General features: G+C 40.1%; 1 protein-coding gene across 10 annotated transcripts in view; it reads right to left on the reverse strand.

Moving 5' to 3' along the window:
• Nucleotides 1-17419, reverse strand: part of hectd4 (HECT domain E3 ubiquitin protein ligase 4) — a 173658-nt gene extending 156239 nt beyond the window's left edge. For 9 of the 10 annotated variants that reach the window (XM_078421863.1, XM_078421868.1, XM_078421861.1 and 6 more), the window contains exons 1-2: nt 16901-17419; nt 6789-7306 (exon numbers count right to left, since the gene is read on the reverse strand). In XM_078421863.1, coding sequence (XP_078277989.1) covers nt 6789-7306; nt 16901-17074 — 692 coding nt within the window. In that variant the 5' untranslated portion in view covers nt 17075-17419. Of the gene's footprint in view, nt 1-6788; nt 7307-16435; nt 16572-16900 lie in introns of those variants that run through there. The other variant, XM_078421865.1, reaches the window with a different exon arrangement.
• Between the last annotated feature and the right edge of the window lie 1969 nt (nt 17420-19388).

A 19388-nucleotide genomic window follows, 5' to 3' on the forward strand; every position in this document is an offset into this window, starting at 1 on the left:
CACAAGGGCTGAAGTACTGATCTTTGAAAAGAGAAGCGCTTATTTATTTGCCATTAAAAGCAAGACAGTCAATTCCTAATGCATTCATTAACCAACTATAAATTGATTCTTAACGACAGTGCAGTTATAAAAAGACACTCAGAATAGAAAGAAAAAAAATACAGAGAAGAGGAGTGAATTTTGAGTGTTCCAGTGTCTTCCTTATAAGCTTGGCAGCTAACAAATGGAATCAAAACCTTTTACATAAGAATGTGTCCACAGGCCCACAACTGAGAACATACAAAATGAAAGACAGACATTTGCTTTCTGATTGCCTGGCCTTCATCCTTCATCAAAGAACGTTGATATGGACCAATGAACAATTATTCCGCCCAGTCAAAAATGATAGAAATCTCTTCTGAAGTACCATTGGCATAACTGCTAAGGACATATTACCAACAATGAGCCAGGGTAGTAGCTTGAAAGGATTTCAGACAGGACAAGTTAGCCTTGGTCAGACGAAGGAGTAGCAACAAATAACAGCAAGATTAATTAATAAGCCACTTAATAGTAGATTAAATCAAAAAATAGAAATACATATAATAAGGAAAGGGGGCAGGGGGATGTAATCAAACAGAATGGTTAGATCAAATTGGCAAAAACAGCTTGGAGAAAGAGCTGGGTTTCTGGAATAATTTGTGAAGTAATTTTACCAGGATAATAGCTAATTTAAATCACATATCGTTGAATAGACAGGACTAATTAAGAACCTTATGGCAAAGGAACAAGATAAGTAAATCGAGTCCGAGACTCATATGACTGTTTGAAACTAAGGTCTAAATTCTAAACCAAGTTACTTATACATAAAGGGTAATTTAGCCGGGGGAGTTTGGACTATTTGATTGAAAAAATAAGTCATGGCAAACATTTCAATCCAAAATTTACAATTGTGAACACATATTCCCTTGAGGAATACAAACTCAAAGGGAAAAGTAGTACATGCATGGTTGAGCAGAGAAGATAGGTGGAAGATTAAAAGCATGCATTGTTGCTAAAGAGAATAGTTAATCCAAGGATTAACTATTTTAGCAACTAGTAAGGAATGATGAAGAAATTAGGAAAAGTAATGGGAGAAATCTGGCAAAATATGATATCACCAATTTCTATATTATGATTCGAATAAACTAGTCTTTATTGGGTTAGCAGCATATTAATAGCGGAGAGCAAAAACATCATGTCTCAACTATTTATAATCCACATCACTTATTTGAAGACACGTGCTCTCACATTTCCTGGCAATATATCTTGGATAGAAAGGATGACTCAAAGTTATGCTTAGATTGACAATGGTCAAGGTGGTTAGAGAAATTTCTACGTCATTCAGGAAGAGTATAGCAGGTTATAAGACTCAGAAGAATGCAAAATATTTTGTAGACTAATTACAAAGTCAACATTCATATATAACATGCAATTAGAAAACAAGCCCTGTGTTTGGCATAAATAAAATCAGAAACTTCCAGAAATACTCGAGAGTCAGGCAGCATCTGTACAGTGAAAATTGAGCTTCAAATCTTTCCTGCTAAAATGCTAGGAAGGGAAAACATTCATTCTTTCATTCTCTCTATAATGTTCAGTGACATGCCAGGTATTTTTGGCATTTTCTGTTAATATTTCAGATTTCCTGGATCTACAGTGATTTATTTTTGCATTCATAGGCAAGAAAATGAACAGCAGTGTTGGGAAATGCAAGACCATTTTTCTATCCAGGATTGATATCCCAGGTCAAACATAGTACAGCCAGGAAAACAATCTTGTAGCATGAAGTGTATTTTTTACTTCATAATAGTTTATTAGAAGGACACTATGTAATGCAAAAATAAAATCAGAAGTTAATAGTTTGGTATCATTCCGAATTTCTAATAAAATTGGGGGCAAAATATCAAATTTCATTTGCTTGAGAGATTTGTCTCATTCTTGAGAGATTTGTTTTGCGAATCTACAAAACAAATGTCAGTACCAATCTGCCGTACAATATGACAATAACCATGTTAAATTTTGTATGAGTCTTCATGTAATGTTAAACAGAAATCCTTGTTGAGAAGATGCTGAATAGATACAAAGCCAATAGGATGAATTAAGACTGATTAGGGTGGCAAAGTCAATCACATTAAACCTTTAAAGTACTACAATGTTTGGAGAATAACTGGAAAAACTGTCAACATTTTGATCCACATGAAACAATGCTATTTACGTTTATACAGGTGGCTCTGATAATAGACTTATTCTGTATATTCTTTTCCTATTGATTACAGTCTGCCTGTTGGGCATATCCTGCAACCTTACAACAGGTTCTCCCCAGGTTATGGAGGGTTCCATTTCTGTTAACCATTCATGACTAAAACAGTTTGCAAGTCAGAAATGCTGCTGCAAACCAAGTTCCCATGCAAGAGATGCCTGCAGCCCTGCAACAGATGGCAAATCCATCCATCTGGTCTCCTAAATGCTTGTTGGGCTGTACAGAAGTCAGGCATTCATAATCTGGGGAGGACCAGGTTTTGCAACAACTTACACAAAACAAACCTTGGGTATTTTGGTCCCACCTATCAGAAATATAACCAGCCCTTTCCTACGTTCTATTGAACGTTTTTCCTCTTTCCCAGCTCTGATGAAGTGTCCCAGACCTAAAACATTAACTATTTCTCTTTCCACATATGCTGCCTGATCGGCCAGGTGTTTTTCTGTATTTATTCCAGATTTTCAGCATTTGTAGTCATAGAGTGATAGAGTGATACAGTGTAGAAACAGGCCCTTCGACCCAACTCGCACACACCGGCCAATAATGTCCCAGCTACACTAGTCCCACTTGCCTGCGCTTGGTCCGTATCCTTCCAAACCTGTCCTATCCATGTACCTGTCTAACTGTTTCTTAAACAATGGGATAGTCCCAGCCTTACCTACCGCCTCTGGCAGCTTGTTCCATACACCCACCATCCTTTGTGTGAAAACGTTACCCCTTAAGATTCCTATTAAATCTTTTTCCCTTCACCTTGAACCTACGTCCTCTGGTCCTCGATTCCCCTACTCTGGGCAAAAGACTGTGCATCTATCCGATCTATTCCTCTCATGATCTTATACACCTCTATAAGATCACCCCTTATCCTCCTGCGCTCCATGGAAGAGACCAAGCCTACTCAACCTCTCCCTATAGCTCACACTCTCTCGTCCAGGCAACATCCTCGTAAATCTTTTCTGAACCCTTTCAAGCTTGACAATATCTTTCCTAACATGGTGCCCAGAACTGAACACAATATTCTAAATGCAGTCTCACCAACGTCTTATACATCTGCAACATGACTTCCCAACTTCTATACTCAATACTCTGACTGATGAAGGCCAAAATGCCAAAAGCTTTTTTGACCAACTTATCTACCTGCGACTCGACCTTCACGGAACCATGCACCTGTACTCCTAGATCCCTCTGCTCCACCACACTACCCAGAGGCCTACCATTTATTGTGTAGGTCCTGCCCTTGTTCGACGTCCCAAAATGCAACACCTCACACTTCTCTGTATTAAATTCCATCAACCATTCCTCCGCCCACCTGGCCAATCGATCCCGATCTTGCTGCAATCGTTCACAACCATCTTCACTATCTGCAAACCCACTAACTTTTGTATCATCAGCAAACTTGCTAATCTTGCCCTGTATGTTCTCATCCAAATCATTGATGTAGATGAAAAACAGTAACGGGCCCACACAAAGATTACCACTTTGATTCCTGAGAGGTCCCACTCTCTCTCTAGTTACCCTTTTCCCCCTTATGTGTTTATAAAATCTTTTGGGATTGTCCTTAATGCTACCTGCCAGAGCTATCTCCCAGCCCCTTTTTGCCCTTCTGATTTCCTTTTTTAGTTTACTCCTTAGCTCCCGAAACTCCTCCAGGGATTTTTTTTAACTATCAGCAATTGACTCAATATCTCACCTGAGACATTGCCATGGTACATCCAGTCCAAAGGGTTATTAAAATACCTCTGGTGCTTCAGAAATTCATGCTCAACTTCCCTGATAATTTTAAATCATTTCCCATGGAATGATGAATGGCTATGGACTCTCAAATATTACTTTGTCAGGAGAAAGAAATACAGTGGATTTCTTAAAACTATATCAAATTTTTCCTTGCTCCTTAAAACAGTAGCCCTATAACACATTGGCCAAGGAGAAAGTCTTAGCTGTAATAAAAATAATGCTAAGAATTTATGCTTTTCAATTCAAGTATGCATTAAGGAGCAAAGCAAAGTGCAGAACAAATACCTCATGTCAATCATATTACATGATTATTTTGGTTTGGATTATTTATTTCTATGATGGAAAAACTGCACGAATAAAATCAGCTTCTAATTCATCCATTTAAAACTCATTTTATGGGAATAGTAATCATTTTCCCAACAGTTCTGTAGATTTTTTTCAACTATTCCATGTTTGGGTATTGGCTTATATTCAATTGTTGTACACAACACAAAATAATTTAGATAGTTCCTCTATCCCTCTCTTCCCCTCCTCCTTCCCAGATCTCCCTCTGTCTTCCTGTCTCCACCTATATCCTTCCTTTGTCCCGCCACCCTGACATCAGTCTGAAGAAGGGTCTCGACCCGAAACGTCACCCATTCCTTCTCTCCCGAGATGCTGCCTGACCTGCTGAGTTACTCCAGCATCTTGTGAACAAATATACATACGACACAAACCTAATAAAAGTCCTCCCTGGATTATGACAGGGTTCTCGACAACTGTTTGTAACCCAATCAAGAGCAACATGTAGTTAAACCAGGACAACCAGGAATTCAATCATTCAGATTCTCTGCAAGATACATTCTCACAAGGCATACAATGCCTGTAGCAGCCAGCATATCCCTCCTACCAGTCTCGTGTTGATTCGTATGTACATAAATCAGGCATTCTTAATCTGAGGAGGTTCGATATGAATCAAAGCTGTACATTGAATGATGCAGTCTGAAGATGTCAATGTGCTCATCAAACTAACAAGCCTCAAAACAAGATGTTATTACTCCACAGATATCTATCATCAAGATATCCATTCTGCAAGAAGGAATACAATATCTACCTAATTCTGCGTCAAGTTGCATTTTTTTTGTTAGGCTTCCAATCCTTGATTACCATAACAAAACAGAAACTTCATTGCACAAATCTAGTCTCTGGGACACTTGCAGCTGTTTAGCATGTTCAAAGAATATAGATTTTGTGACAAACTACTCAAAAACACAATAGTCAAATGGCTTCTCTCTATCTCAATATGGCCCAATTATTTACAGATTTGTTAATAAATAATAAACCACAACACTACACATGGAATCATAAATTCTACTTAACTTATTCCAACTTAACCATATATAATGGTAATGCAAATTACCAAAGAGCAAAGTTACTGGCCCAGAATTTCTTAACAGCAGAACACCATTTATACTCACTGACCTATGTGCCAAGGGGCTCTATTACTTTTAGCAAATCCCGCAGTGTCAACACATTCCCATGCCTGGCCAATTCTCAATGGCGAACCACTGCCCAGTGGCAGGACCTTGAGCATATGAATGACATAATGTGGGGGCAGAAGCTACAATCCTGGCTTGCTGGCAGTTAAAATTATGAATGATTCTGAATGGCCTATCTGGGCGGATGTTGCTTGGACATATTTCCCAGTGGCACAGTTGGTAGAGGTGCTGCTTCACAGCTCCGGTCATTCCGTTCAATTCCGAGCTCTAGTGCTACCTGTGGGGAATTTGCATATTTGTTGTGTGACTGTATAGGTGCCCTCCTGGCTTCCCCTCATATTCCAGATGGCTTGACTGACCACCAAAAAATATATATATTTTGGCGGTGGGGGTGGCTAAGAAAACAGCATGGGAGAATAAAGTGGATTAGTGCAGAACTAGTGTAAATGGGTGCTTGATGGTTGGCATAGACACAGTGAGCTGAAGGGCTCATTACCATGCTGAAGGACTATGGATCTATGCATGCTGTGGAATTGCCTCAACTGCAGGCTCCATGAAAAATCCATTTTCAGAAAGTGTCATTACTAGCTAACAGCAACTTTTGGACTTCTGGGCTTGCAACAAAAATCCAGAAAACCGCTGCAATTTGAATAGTGTCGAGGATTCTCAAGTAACTGTTAACGGCGAGGGAGTGGATATGTGACATGAATTACCAAGAAAGTCCTGCATTCCTTCAGCTACAGGTGAGAGAATTATTTTAACGTAAGCTAAAAATTGTGAACTTCAACCAGGGCAGAATTCCAAGAACAGATACGAAGTATTTTTTTAAATTGCAAATGCTTAAACTGAAACAAAAATATATATTCACTCGCCCTACTTCTTTCTGTAAAGGAAAACTGAACAGCGCAGTTGAGATCTTGTATTTGCTGTCCTTTCCTTTTCCATGCCAATTGACACCATTTCCAAAATGTTCCAATTTTATTTTAAACACATTAGATATTCCTTTGCTTATAAACATTTTGTGAACTTATGCTCAAAATACTTACACATGCATGATTGGAGTCAAATCTTTCACAGAAAGCAGTGACATGAATAATGTGTCCATAATTAGTTTCTCAAGATATCAGATCTTTGCTGACTATATTCTGTCCCATGTGTAGATTCATATTAGCAATTTGCAGCACGTTACTTCCTAGCTGTCTTTCACAATTTGCTAAAGATTACATCGTCTGACACATCGTAAATGATCACACAAAATGTATTTCTAGTTATTACAACATTAAAATATGCCAGAGTGCTCCTACCTTGCACAAGCAAGAGCCACCAGTGCAGCTGCAGCATTCTCTTTCTGTTTCCCTGTGATGGAATGACCAGAAGCAGATGTTTCTTCCAACCAAGAGCAAAGCAGGGTTTCCAAACCGTTTAGACAGTCGACAGGTTCTTTTGTGAGACTCAGAGGCTGGCAATCTCTAAGGCAGTTGAGGAGCACCTCAGCGGTAATGTTACAGAGGGATGGGTCGGTCTTACTTTGTGACTGGATCAGAGGGAATACCAATAAGAGGCCCATGCGAGAGGTAAATGGTGCCTGTTCCGGTTGTTGCAGTAAACCCTGCCGCTTAAGCAAGGATATGGTCTCTTCATCACTGGAGTTTTCACGTTCATGTTGTTCTTCAAGTGCTAATTGTCGTTGTGCATTCCATAGCCCTCTAAGTGCATTGAGACGGTATTCAAGCAGTCGAGCATAAGCATTACTCTGGTTCCCGCATACAGCTCGTAATCGTTCAGCCAGCTCTTCCGGATTTTTAGTTTCGAATGTCAGTATCTGAAAATTGAATAACAACAGTAATAGATAATGATTTTATTTGTGATAAATAACCATTTAAAAAAAACTCTTAAATAGTTGCACAAATGCTTTTTACTTCGAATAGAAGGAAGTTCATGTTCCTAATTATACGAGTATTAAACAAGAGGCCAGGAGGTTGCCTTGACGTCAATAGGCTTAGTGTCCTGGTATCATATAATAATTTTTGAAATAACGACTTTCACTGAAAAAACATGCAAATTAATTAGTGCTAATCAACATATTCTAACAAATAATTCAACACTGAAAAATATGCTTTATTCATCGGCATTTAACAGAATAATTCAAAGTGCTCTATCTACAAAATAATTTGGAAGAAGTGAACAAGAGCAATTGTTGCTTATTTCATTCAGCAGCTAATTAAGTTCTTTGGCTGCTAATCATATGTGCATCATATAGTATGACAAGAACTAAAAAAACATACAGCTAAAGGCCGAGATATATCTTTTATGTGATTGATATGCTTATAGCAAGTGTCAGTGATGTTCCATTAGCTTAATGGATGAATGCTCTACCCAGTTAAGAAATAAGTCATACAGATCAACAGTATAGTCAAGGGTTCAACCTTAGTCCCCCGATCGCAGGCTAGAATGAACCTAACTCCCACTGCTAACCAATATCCAACATACAAGCTGGAAACTCCACATCCCTCAATGTTGAAACCAGGGCATGCTTGACCTCCACAAGCAAATGAATTATATGGTAGAATCGCAGCAGATTCCAAAAACAGTCTTCATCATTCACACACGTACTGTCAATCTAAACTAGGTAAATAATCTTACATATTTTCCTATGCAACTGTAGGTCAGGTGTGAGTAATTGGCTGCAAAATGCATTGTATTACCTTTCATGAACACACCCCTCTCTATCTGCAACCCCTTTTCAACCTACAACCCAGCCCTGGAAGCTGAGACTTCAACCATTCTGGAACCGCAATTTAGAATGCTTCCTTATCTTATTTATGCATTTTTAGCATCTCCTCCTTTGGCTTGCTGCTCGTTTTTATCTGGTTATGCATCTATGAAGTACCTTGGAGATATTTTTATTCAATAAAGATGTTAAATAAATGCGTAGCTACTTTTGGAAGAAGAAATTGATGAGTAATTGGATGTATTTCAATATAAAAAGCCTAATGTCACACAAAACATTTTGATCTAATTATGGAAACAGTATGTCAAACGCTTTGGAAGAAAATCCATACTGATAGGTAAGCAGTACACAGAATACAAGATTCTTTTTGAGTTACTACACAATCATTGAATACAAAAACGCTAAGAGTGAGCAAATAAAATATTATTATTGGGGGAACAAGCCATCTTCTAAAATAAACTATTTTTATATTCTATAAAAACGATGACTACGTTTTCTACTGAGGAATCTTGAAATTATTTTTGTCTCAATGTAATTTCTTCAAAAAATATAAACCATTTGCCTTAATGTTACCGTAATTCTTTTATTTTAACAAGATTAACAATTTTCGGTTCATCTTCAGATGAAGATCGGAGCAGTAAAGGAACTAAATTCCAAGTTTAAAAAGGTCAATCCACATATGATCTTTGAAATTGTACCCAATAAAACCGATTTATACCCATATCAGATAACACTTTAAATGACATTGACTCCAGTATTGACCGAGATACTACAGCTAATAGCTGCTAAAAGGTTCAAGATATGCACTTTCAGCATCTCTCATTTCAGTCCTGGGGCAATACTTATAGCTAATGTTGGACACAGCAATGGTGATCGTGATAAAAGCAACATTTCAGCCAAGTGAAGATAATGAGTCTCCACGCAATGCCATTCCTATCAATTTTAATTCGGACCCATTTTCAACTTGACTACAAACACAATAATCTTCTTTATAAAGTCAATTATGTCTATAATGTATGTTATGTGGAATTTTAACACTGCCTCAAATGTTTAGCATACTACCTGTACAGATTTTCTATTAGAATTAACAATGTTGTCCAATGAGAGGATTTAAAGAGCATCCAATTAGATTTTTTCTAAACATACTGTAGATTTCTGGGTTGGATGTGCTGGACTATTTAGTTACAATGTTAAAATAACAATATTATCACTTTCTACAGAATGCACAGGGAAAAATATGCGCAAATTAGATTTTATGAAATACCAAATAATCTGCATCATACAGACCAGATAAAATCTATTGTAATTTACTCCACAGAGAGTACAAGAATATTATTATCAATCAATAGTATCGAGGCACGAGAGCTCCTTTGAGAAGCTGTGGTTTAGTATTTCTGAGCTCTCAATTTTTCGTAATCAAATTTTCAGGATGCAGATGTCATTGGCACAGCTCAAATTTATTGCTAATCCCTAATTGCCCTTGAAGAGACAATGATGAGCATTTGCATCAAACAGCTTCAGTCTTCCTGGTAAAGTATTTCAACTACAATGGTGTTGGTGCTCCTGTATATAGACCCAATGCCAAGGAAGGAGTGGTCACATATTTCCTCCTCAAGATGGGGTCCAATTTGGAAAGGGATTATGGAAGGGGAGATTATGGAAAAACAATCGTATGTATACCAAGGTGGGGGCACATGGAACGGAGGGGGTGGGTAGGTGGGGTATTACTTGACATTAGAGAATTCGATGTACATACTGCTGCTTTGTAAGCTACCCAAGTGGAATATAAGGTGCTATCAGTTACTCTGACTACACCCTCCTTCCACCCACCTCTTGCAAGGACGCAAAACCTTACTCTCAATTTCTCCGTCTCTACTGCTTCCACTCCCAAGATGAGGCTTTTGACACAACATTCAAAATGTATTTTTTGTTCAGTAAACATGGCTTTCCCCCTTGCTGATGTGATGGAGTCCTCCTCCATGTCTTCATGTCCCATAGTTCTGCTCTCGCTTCCCTTCCTCCATGGAACAAGGATAGATTTCCCCTGATACATCTTTCACCACACCAACACATCATTCTTCAACATTTTCACCTCATTCAATGTGATCCCACCCCCAGTCACATCTTCCCATCACTGCCCCTTTCTGCTTTCCATAGAACTCACACACTCCCCTGGCACTTTCCCCTGAAACTGCAGGAGTTGTAACACATGTACTGACACTTCCTCTCTCACTTCCATCCAGAGACCCCAGCAGCCCTTCAGGCTGAGTCAGAGGTTCACGTGTACCTCTCCAACCTCATCTACTGTATTCAGAGCTCCTGATTATGCCTCCTTTGCATCAGTGAGAAAAATGATACACCAAGCACTGCCTTCCAAAGCCTGCTGGAGCTCCCGGTTGCTAACCATTTTCACTCCCCTTCCCATACCAACCTTTCTGTCCTAGGACTCTCCTCTGTTAGAGTGAAGCCACATGCCTGTATCCTTTGACAGCATTCTTCTTCTTGTCCAATTGTTGTCGACTATAAACTTACCAACCAACTCGTACACATTTACATTCAAGACTTTTATTATCACAAACAATATAATGATAAATCACACCCAACTATAATTTTAAAAAATTGGCAGTGGGTGGGTAAATTAAGTTCTTAACTGTAGTTTCTAAACTCAACTGCTACACTCATTTCCATGAAAGGGAAAATCTGGGATAAAGTCCAACAGTTCTGAAGAGCATCATTCAAAAGGAACGATAGGATTAGATCAAGAACACAAATGTCATTTTCTATAAGCAGACATTCTAACCAAATGGAGAAGCACAAATAACTAAGTACTGTTCTCTACCTTTGCAGTGGAATAAACTATGGGGATTCAACAGTATGTATTCGTAAAGAAAAAGGGAAAAATTGTTACACTTTATCATAGTCTGTGTGTTGCCTCTCCATTCAAGAGCAACCCACCAATGACAATACGGATATATAATCTAGAGTACACACGCTGAGTTCATCTTCAAGGAGGAATTTATGCGCCTTTCAAAAAAAATCAATTATGAATAAAATAAAAACAGTTACAACAATGATTATAGGACAGGTACAGACTTTTAAATGAAATTGTGTTAGTTTAAACTGGCTACAAGAAGAACAATGCATGCATTTTTATACCAACCTCAGGGTTTCCCACAGCACTTTACAATCTGCAAAGTACTTTGAGATGTTTTTACTGGCATGCTATGAGCAATGAGACAGCTATTTTACATACAGCAAGCTCCCGTAAACAATAATAAGATAATATTAATGGTAAACCCTTGAATTCCCTATCCAGCAACACAAAATATCATCACCAAAACAATTGCGTAGGTGCAAGGCACTGCTCCCCACAACATTTCAAAAGGCTGATAATCATATCTTCATCAAAATGACACCATGGAAATTTCTCTACCTAAAAAGAAATGGTATGTTGGGGTAAATGCCTCCCAGATCCAGACAGGACATGGTGTTAACCGTTGACAATCAAAGACAGCTGAGGCAGCCTCCAGACTCACTGCCTCCTTTTCTTTCTCCTCCCACTCTGGGAAAAACTAAGACTAATTAAAAAAAAATATTGGACTAGTCTTTTATTTTTTAAATCACAATACCATAAGTCAAGTTGAAAATGTGCACGATGTGATCAGATACACAAATAACCACTCTTTGGCCATATCCTGAGGACATCTGCCACTTATCCAACCAGCTGGTACAGCTGCAAGCATTATAATAATAATAATAATAATAATAAGCATTTATTTTATATAGCGCCTTATCAGGTGCTCAAAGCGCTTTACATAAACAATCAAACATAAAAACAAACAGACAAACTATCCTAACGGAGAAGCGGCGAATAAACAACGCCAGCGTCCTCTCACGTCAGGGTCCGGCAGTAGACAACAAAAAGCACAGGACACACAGATACAATTTTTACACAATTTTTACACAAACAGCCATCACAGTGATTGCTCTAGGCATACCCTCACTGTGATGGAAGGCAAAGTCTTATCTCCTCCTGATTTCTTCTCCCGTGGTGCCACGAGGTGATCGAGGCTCCCAACTTTTTGAAGCCCCCACCGGGCGATGGAAAGTCCCAGGGCCGAGCCAAGCAGGCCGATGAAAGTCCTGAGCCCCCACCGGGCGATGGAAAGTCCCAGGGCCGAGCCAAGCAGGCCGATGAAGGTCCTGAGCCCCCACCGGGCGATGGAAAGTGCCGCGGCCAGGCCACGCAGGGCGATGAAGGGCCTGCGGGCGGGTCGATCATACCTCGCACTTCGGGGTGGTTGAAGCTGCTACGGCTGGAGCTCCCAAAAGCCGGTCGCCAGCCAGGGACCTGCGAGCTCCCGATGTTGCGGTCTGCAGGGCCCACGGCCGAAGCCTCCGAGATGGTAAGTCCAAGAAGCCTCCGAGATGGTAAGTCCAGGCCCTGCGACCGGAGTCTTCAAGGTCGATACCAGCTGGAGGCCGCCGACTCCACGATGTTAGGCCGTAGCGCGAACGGAGATACGACACGGTAAAGGTCGCATCTCCGTTGAGGAGGAGATTTGAAAAAAGGTTTCCCCCAACCCCCCCCACCACCCCCCCACATACACAGAGTTAAAAATAAAACAAAACATACATTTAAACGATGACAGACAAAAAAAACAAAAAAAAGACAGAGAGACTGCCTGTGAGCCGCAGTTGCAGAACACAGCCACGCCCCTAGGCGTATGATAAGAGTAATCCCTTTCTTTGAAAAAATACATTTAGTATCCAGCAATTAATTTTCATTGTTTGAAGATAAAAAAATGTTCAAGCTTTGGCAAGGCCATGTCATTCTTAGGCCAGTTGTGACCAAGCATTCAGATAACACTAGAGCAATGCACTGCTAAATGTTCACCCTTAGATAATACGACTATCATATGCAACCAGAGATTGTGCCAGAACTTTACAAGTTATTAGATAGGCCTGAGTTGGCAATCCTCACCAACAAAAATCACAAAAGGTGCATGGTATAGGAGTTTTGAGGATAAGGGACGAGGGGGAATCATAAAGACAACTCCTTTTAACACTAAGACGTTTCCAAGATAATGACTGGTTTTGATGGAGAAAAATTCAGATCATCAAGTCAGTCAATAATTTGAGAGCACAGATTTAAAATGGCTGGGTTTTTTAAAAATCCACAGGAAATTGAGAACACTCCCCTCCACCCCCTTATTCAAGTACAGGGGTTGGCGATGCTGTAACTGAAAAGAGAGTAGAATATGATTTTTTGAGTAACTTTTAAAAAAGTAGTAGGACAAATACTTAAGTATGATGGATTTACAACATCAATAACAATTAAGAAAAAAATTGGAATGAGGATTAAGCATCACTGTTCTTTTAAAGAGCAAAAGGCACAACTAGCCAATTAGTTTCCTCCTGTGCTTCAAGTTTCCAATATTAATAGAGGTGGCAGAATTGAATGTTTGCACACTAATTGCAGCAATAACACTTTTGCTCCCATATCTTCCAGCAGCGTAGACATTAGAGACTATTCAATTTTAATTCTGGGGAGGTTTGCTTCAAGGTTGATTTAAAGAAATCCTCATCAGAGTGAGCAAATTCACTACTTCAGATAGCCCTTGCTTTCCCATTCTATTCGCTCCCCCTTCCTAGTTCTCCCACTGTCACTGACTACATTCTATTTTTGTCCCGCCCCACCCCTGACATCAATCTGAAGACGGGGCTCAACCCAAAACATCACCCATTCCTTCTCTCCAGAGATGCTGCCTGACCCGCTGAGTTACTCCAGCATTTTGTGACTACCTTTGATTTAAACCAGCATCTGCAGTTCTTTGCTACACAAATTGAACCCAAGCCCAATTACAATTACAACTTGGTGCTAAAATGGTAATGCAATCCTCTCAAAATGAATGCGGATTCCATCTTTATAGATATAATAATTTTCACAGAAGGCAGTTACCAAATTCATAGGGTCAAAGAACATTTTGTGCAAATGCATGAGCTGAAGTGAATTTGTCCCACAGACATTGCAAATTAGCAACAATGAATATCATGGTTTAGAACAAGATTTAACCACAACACAACATAAAACAGAAACAATGGAAGCAATGATTTAGCAAATTTATTTTCAAATACAGCATTAATATGACAGCAGAGCTGTGGGACATTATTTTTCATAACACACTGTAACCTGCTAAGTAAGCATCGTTACATAAGCTCACCAATAAATAAGCTTTTTTTGTAAAGGTGCTTGAGAAACTGGAAGCAAAATAATGTAAATGATGCTACCTTCAAATAAGAGGAGGAAATTCATAGAGGAGACCTATTAGCATTGATCCTTCAGGAATATGAATCTTTTTTTAAAAACGCATACGGTTGTCAATAAACAAAATGGCTGATAAACCACTAATGTTTTATCCAAGACATGTTACTACTGACCCTTAATATTCAACAAACCCTGTCAAGACTAACACCACCAAAACGCTTCTAAATATTTGACAATATATCACTCAGATAAATAGATTCAGGTTAAATCATAACAACCAGTCTAATCTTTTTATTCAAATGCATTTCTTTCCAACATCCATCAGCTATGAACATAAAATACACATTTCTAAAAAAAAACTGCAATCATACTCCTGTTTAATGTCTGGACAGGTTCTCCTTCAGTTTGCTAAAAGTGCTGACTTGAATAGTGGTTTGGCTCCCATTGAGTCTTCAATTTGAAATATCAACTATTTCTCTTTCCAGAAGGATCTTCGATCTAAAACATTAACTTTGTTTCTCTTCCCATAATAGCTGCATTAACTCCATCTGCAGTTTATTTCATATTCATTTGAAGTGGACTGTCAAAATATGGTTGATCCAACTCACAGAGAACAAAGTCGACCTTCGTTTCTTTTGCCAAGCCAAGGAGTGCAAAAACAAAATTATGACAGAATCAAATCTAATCCAAACAAACTGAATGTGATCACACTAAATGCATGCCTCAATTCTGAATAACAACGTGTTTTTTTACTATGATGTCAGAGACGCTCTGAACTCTCCCGCAGATTAATATGATATTCAATGATCACCTTCCTTCTTTTTAAACTAGTCTCAAGTCTCTGAAATCACTAATGTCTTTGTATACACTCCATTTACTCATTGCAGGGTATTCTTACTGTTTTCCTTGTTCAGTACAATTATATTTTCAAAACAATCCTCTACAAATAAATGAAGGAAAACACTTAAATAATGTTGCTCAAATCACATGCAATTGTAAATTATTTACCACTATTTAGATATTTCGTATTATTCCTCTATGCTTGCTCAAAATAAACTGTTTCCCTTAGTACTTTGCACTAATCAATTGTATGTACGATTAAACACTCACATCTCTTGATCTTTATTTCACAAAATGCTAGAGTACCTCAGCAGGTCAGGCAGCATCTCAGAAGAGAAGGAATGGGTGACGTTTCGGGTCGAGAACCTTCTTCGGTCTAAAGAAGGGTCTCGACCCGAAACGTCACCCATTCCGTCACCCAGTCCCTTCTCTCCTGAGATGCTGCCTGACCTGCTGAGTTACTCCAGCCTTTTATGAAATAAATACCTTCGATTTATACCAGCATCTGCAGTTATTTTCTTACACCTCCGCCCTTTGTAAAAGTACTTGAATTGTTTGCGGTAAGAGTTATATTTTACTTGATAAGACCCAAATGCCTTGGAATACATCTATCTACATCACACACTGTACGAGTCGGGTTTATTGTAATGCAATCTATTTCTTGATAATAAAACACCCGTGATACTCTGCGGATGGAAGTCTATATTTACAAATATTAGTTATGTTATTAATTCGCCATCTCTTTCCGACTGATCCTCAAAATCGTCCTCGGAAGCAAAAGCGTTTTTACTCTGACTTTTGTGGATAAAATCCTAACCTCGCATGAAGCAAAAAAATACCATGAAAGTCATATATATTTTACTTCTAATTCCATACGTTTTATGTTGGTGTCACTGGAAAGATGCGAATTTCCCATGTAATTTGCAGAAACGCGAAGGACAAGAAAAAAATCGTAAAATTTATACACAAACGTTGAACAAAATGACGGATCAAAGCAATTACAAATCTGCTTGGTCGATGAGATTTAATTTTACTGGGATTTGTAATCACATCAGTACGTTCCTAGATAATTGACCGTATCGATAAATATACAATACTTGAGATTCTCTGACCTGCTCGCTCTGATCCATTCTGCCCGATCCTGTAACCACTTCAAATGCATTTGCATGTGATACTCTCGATCCTCTAATCGTTTTAGGTTGGGGAGGGGTCTCGGTCAGCAGGAGTTCAACTAAGGCACCTCAATCTCTCCAAAGGTCTGAATGGAAGGGGCGGGGGTCTATCAACCGCATTCAAGCTCCTGCTTCCTTTGACTCAGACCATGCCTAGCCCCACAGCCTTCACATCAGGATGAGATGATCTGACATTCTGACTCAAGCTTCCCCAAACCCCAGTGTTTTGTTAATGACAATAATTGTCTCCCATTTTGTTCGCGGCCACAAGACTGCGTCAAAGCCCGAGAGTGGTTGGTAGCCGGGCAGAACAAGGAGGCTCTGCCGTTGGATTTGCTCCCTCCCCGTTCCCAGCTGCGCGTTAAAAGCAGACAGCATGCAATACATACACGACAGGGACCTCACCTCCTGCTCGTTCTCCCCGGGCTCTGCTGAAACCCCGATCTCAGTGGGTAGTTCCACCAGGTCGGTCACTCGGATCAGCCCGTCGTGCAAAAAAAGCGTCTCCTCCTTCACCGAGAGCCATTGGGCCGAGTCGGCCGCCGCCGCTGCTGCTGCAGCCGCCGCTGCCGCCGCCATGGCTCCCGAGGACCGGCGCCAACACACGGACAGCGCGCTGCCTCAAGCCACCGTCGCCGCCATTGCAAGCCACCGTTCTCCTTGGCCCCCCAGCAGGGTGAGGGGGGAAACGATCAGGGAAAACAAACCCGACAGGCTGAGGGGTGGGAGGTTGGGAAAGAAGAACCCAACACCTGCAACCCCCTCGGAGGAAGCCTGCAGAGAGAGAGAAAGAGAGCGGGGATGGGGAGGATTGCGGGCGGCCGCCGGGACGGGGCTAGGTCTTGATGCCTCACTGAGTGACAGGCCGACCGGCGCCGCTTCACACCAGCACCCGTCAGCGCTCACACTGACGCCATATTGGACAGATGAGGGACAGTCCCCAAAATGCAGCGCGTCACGCACGGCGGCGCGCACAGCGGGCAATCCACGGCGGGGGGCGGCTGCAGCGCCCGCCGCCCGCAGCTCCAACTCCACACGCTCAACATCACCCGCCACAAAGGTATCTCCAGTGGCCAAGGTCAAGTTTATCATGGAAGCTGGGGAATCACATACACGACGGACAGCGTTTCTCAGTGTGAAAAGAAGGGAAACTACCCTGGTGACCCGTCCGTCATCCGGTTAAAGAGGGGGAAAAAAGACACGTAAAGTGCTGGAGTAACACCGCGGGCCAGGTAGAATCTCTGGAGGGCATGGATAGGTGACGTTTAGATTTATTAGTGTCACGTTAGCTTTGTTTTGCACGCTTTCCAAACAGATCGGATAATACCATACGTACAATCAGGTCAAACTTAAGTATAATGAGCAACGGGTGAATACGGAGTGTCAAATATAGTCCACAGCATTGAGGCACATCAGTTCCACGGACAAGGGACTCTTCTTCAGACTGTGTCTACTCGTAAAAAAGATTGGTTTTATAGTGGAAAAAAACAATAGGTGGAATAGTCCATGAAACATATACTCAGGCATTTCTCCATCAGAAAACTCCAAGGAGTGACTACTGTACATGATGGTGGCCCATTCAGAGGGAAATAAGATTTATGGGAATATAAACTGGAAGAAGGATGAAGGACTGGAATTTGTCTGGAATATTAGGACATCAGTCCCTTAGACGTGGAAGAAAGATGCATTGCTCAAAATTTTCCAATGGATTTGTCTTTAATCTTTTGTAAAAGAGCAATCCACGGAGAATGATATCCCCAAGGAATAAAGGGTGGTTCTATACCCAAATTAACAGTCCATGAGGAGAAAGATACCTGGCATCACAGCAAGCACATTTACTACCAAAGGGTAATCCCTGAGAGCAACTGATACATCCAGAGGTAGGCTCTAGGAATATAGGGGGAATAGGAATAGGAATATAGTAGTCAGTCTACCTCAGCACAGAAAGGGGAGGAGTTGAGGAGTTGTTTAGTTTGATAACCACAGGGAAAAAGGATCTCCTGTGGCATTCTGTGCTGGATAGGGACAATGGATATGGACCAAACACAGGCAGGTGGGACGAGTGTAGCTGGGACATGTTGACCAGTGTGGGCAAGTTGGGCTGAAGGTCCTGTTTCCACACTGTATCACTCTATGACTGGAACAAAAATGAAAGCCTTTAGAATTAAAAACAAAATGGACAATAGAGAACATCATAACACAGCACCAGCAAACAAAAAGGGAAGTTGGAGATATCCCATAGTGCCAATGACATCAGAGAATGGTGGTATAAAGATACTGTTCATCAGAAGGCTCATACTAAATAAAACACTGAAATGCTATTGCACAATGGAACATGGCAAACAAATGAGTTACAATTCTGTGAGAATACAAAACTGCAAAGCATTGAGATTTTTTTTTTCAATTCATGACACATTATATTTGTATGAATTGAAAATTGTTACTTTCACATGATCTTTTCATTCAAATATGTTAATACTAAATTCATGGTTTGAAGCTATATTTCAAATTACAAGGTAAAATAAATAACTGCAAAACAATCACTGAATTATTAGAAACTGAATACAAATGGGAATGTGTGTATGGGCTCATTCCTTTTGAATTATATTTAAGAACGTAACGTAACTTTCCACCATTCGGTTTTATTGTACATGTATGGTATAATAGCCTGTCAATCTTCAGTTATTTTAATTCCAAAGGTTAATTTACATTTTAATTTTTTTAAATTTGGGAATAATACAGATATAATTTTGGAATGGGACAGAAGGATCGGCACCGAAACTCCAATCGGTATTAATGGATGAAGAAATCAAGAGCAACATATCCAATGTGTAGGAAAGAACTGCAGATGCTAGTTCGTACCAAAGATAGACGCAAAAGGCTGGAGTAACTC

The sequence above is a fragment of the Rhinoraja longicauda genome, chromosome 25 (assembly GCF_053455715.1).
Source record: "Rhinoraja longicauda isolate Sanriku21f chromosome 25, sRhiLon1.1, whole genome shotgun sequence".
NCBI lineage: Eukaryota > Metazoa > Chordata > Chondrichthyes > Rajiformes > Arhynchobatidae > Rhinoraja > Rhinoraja longicauda.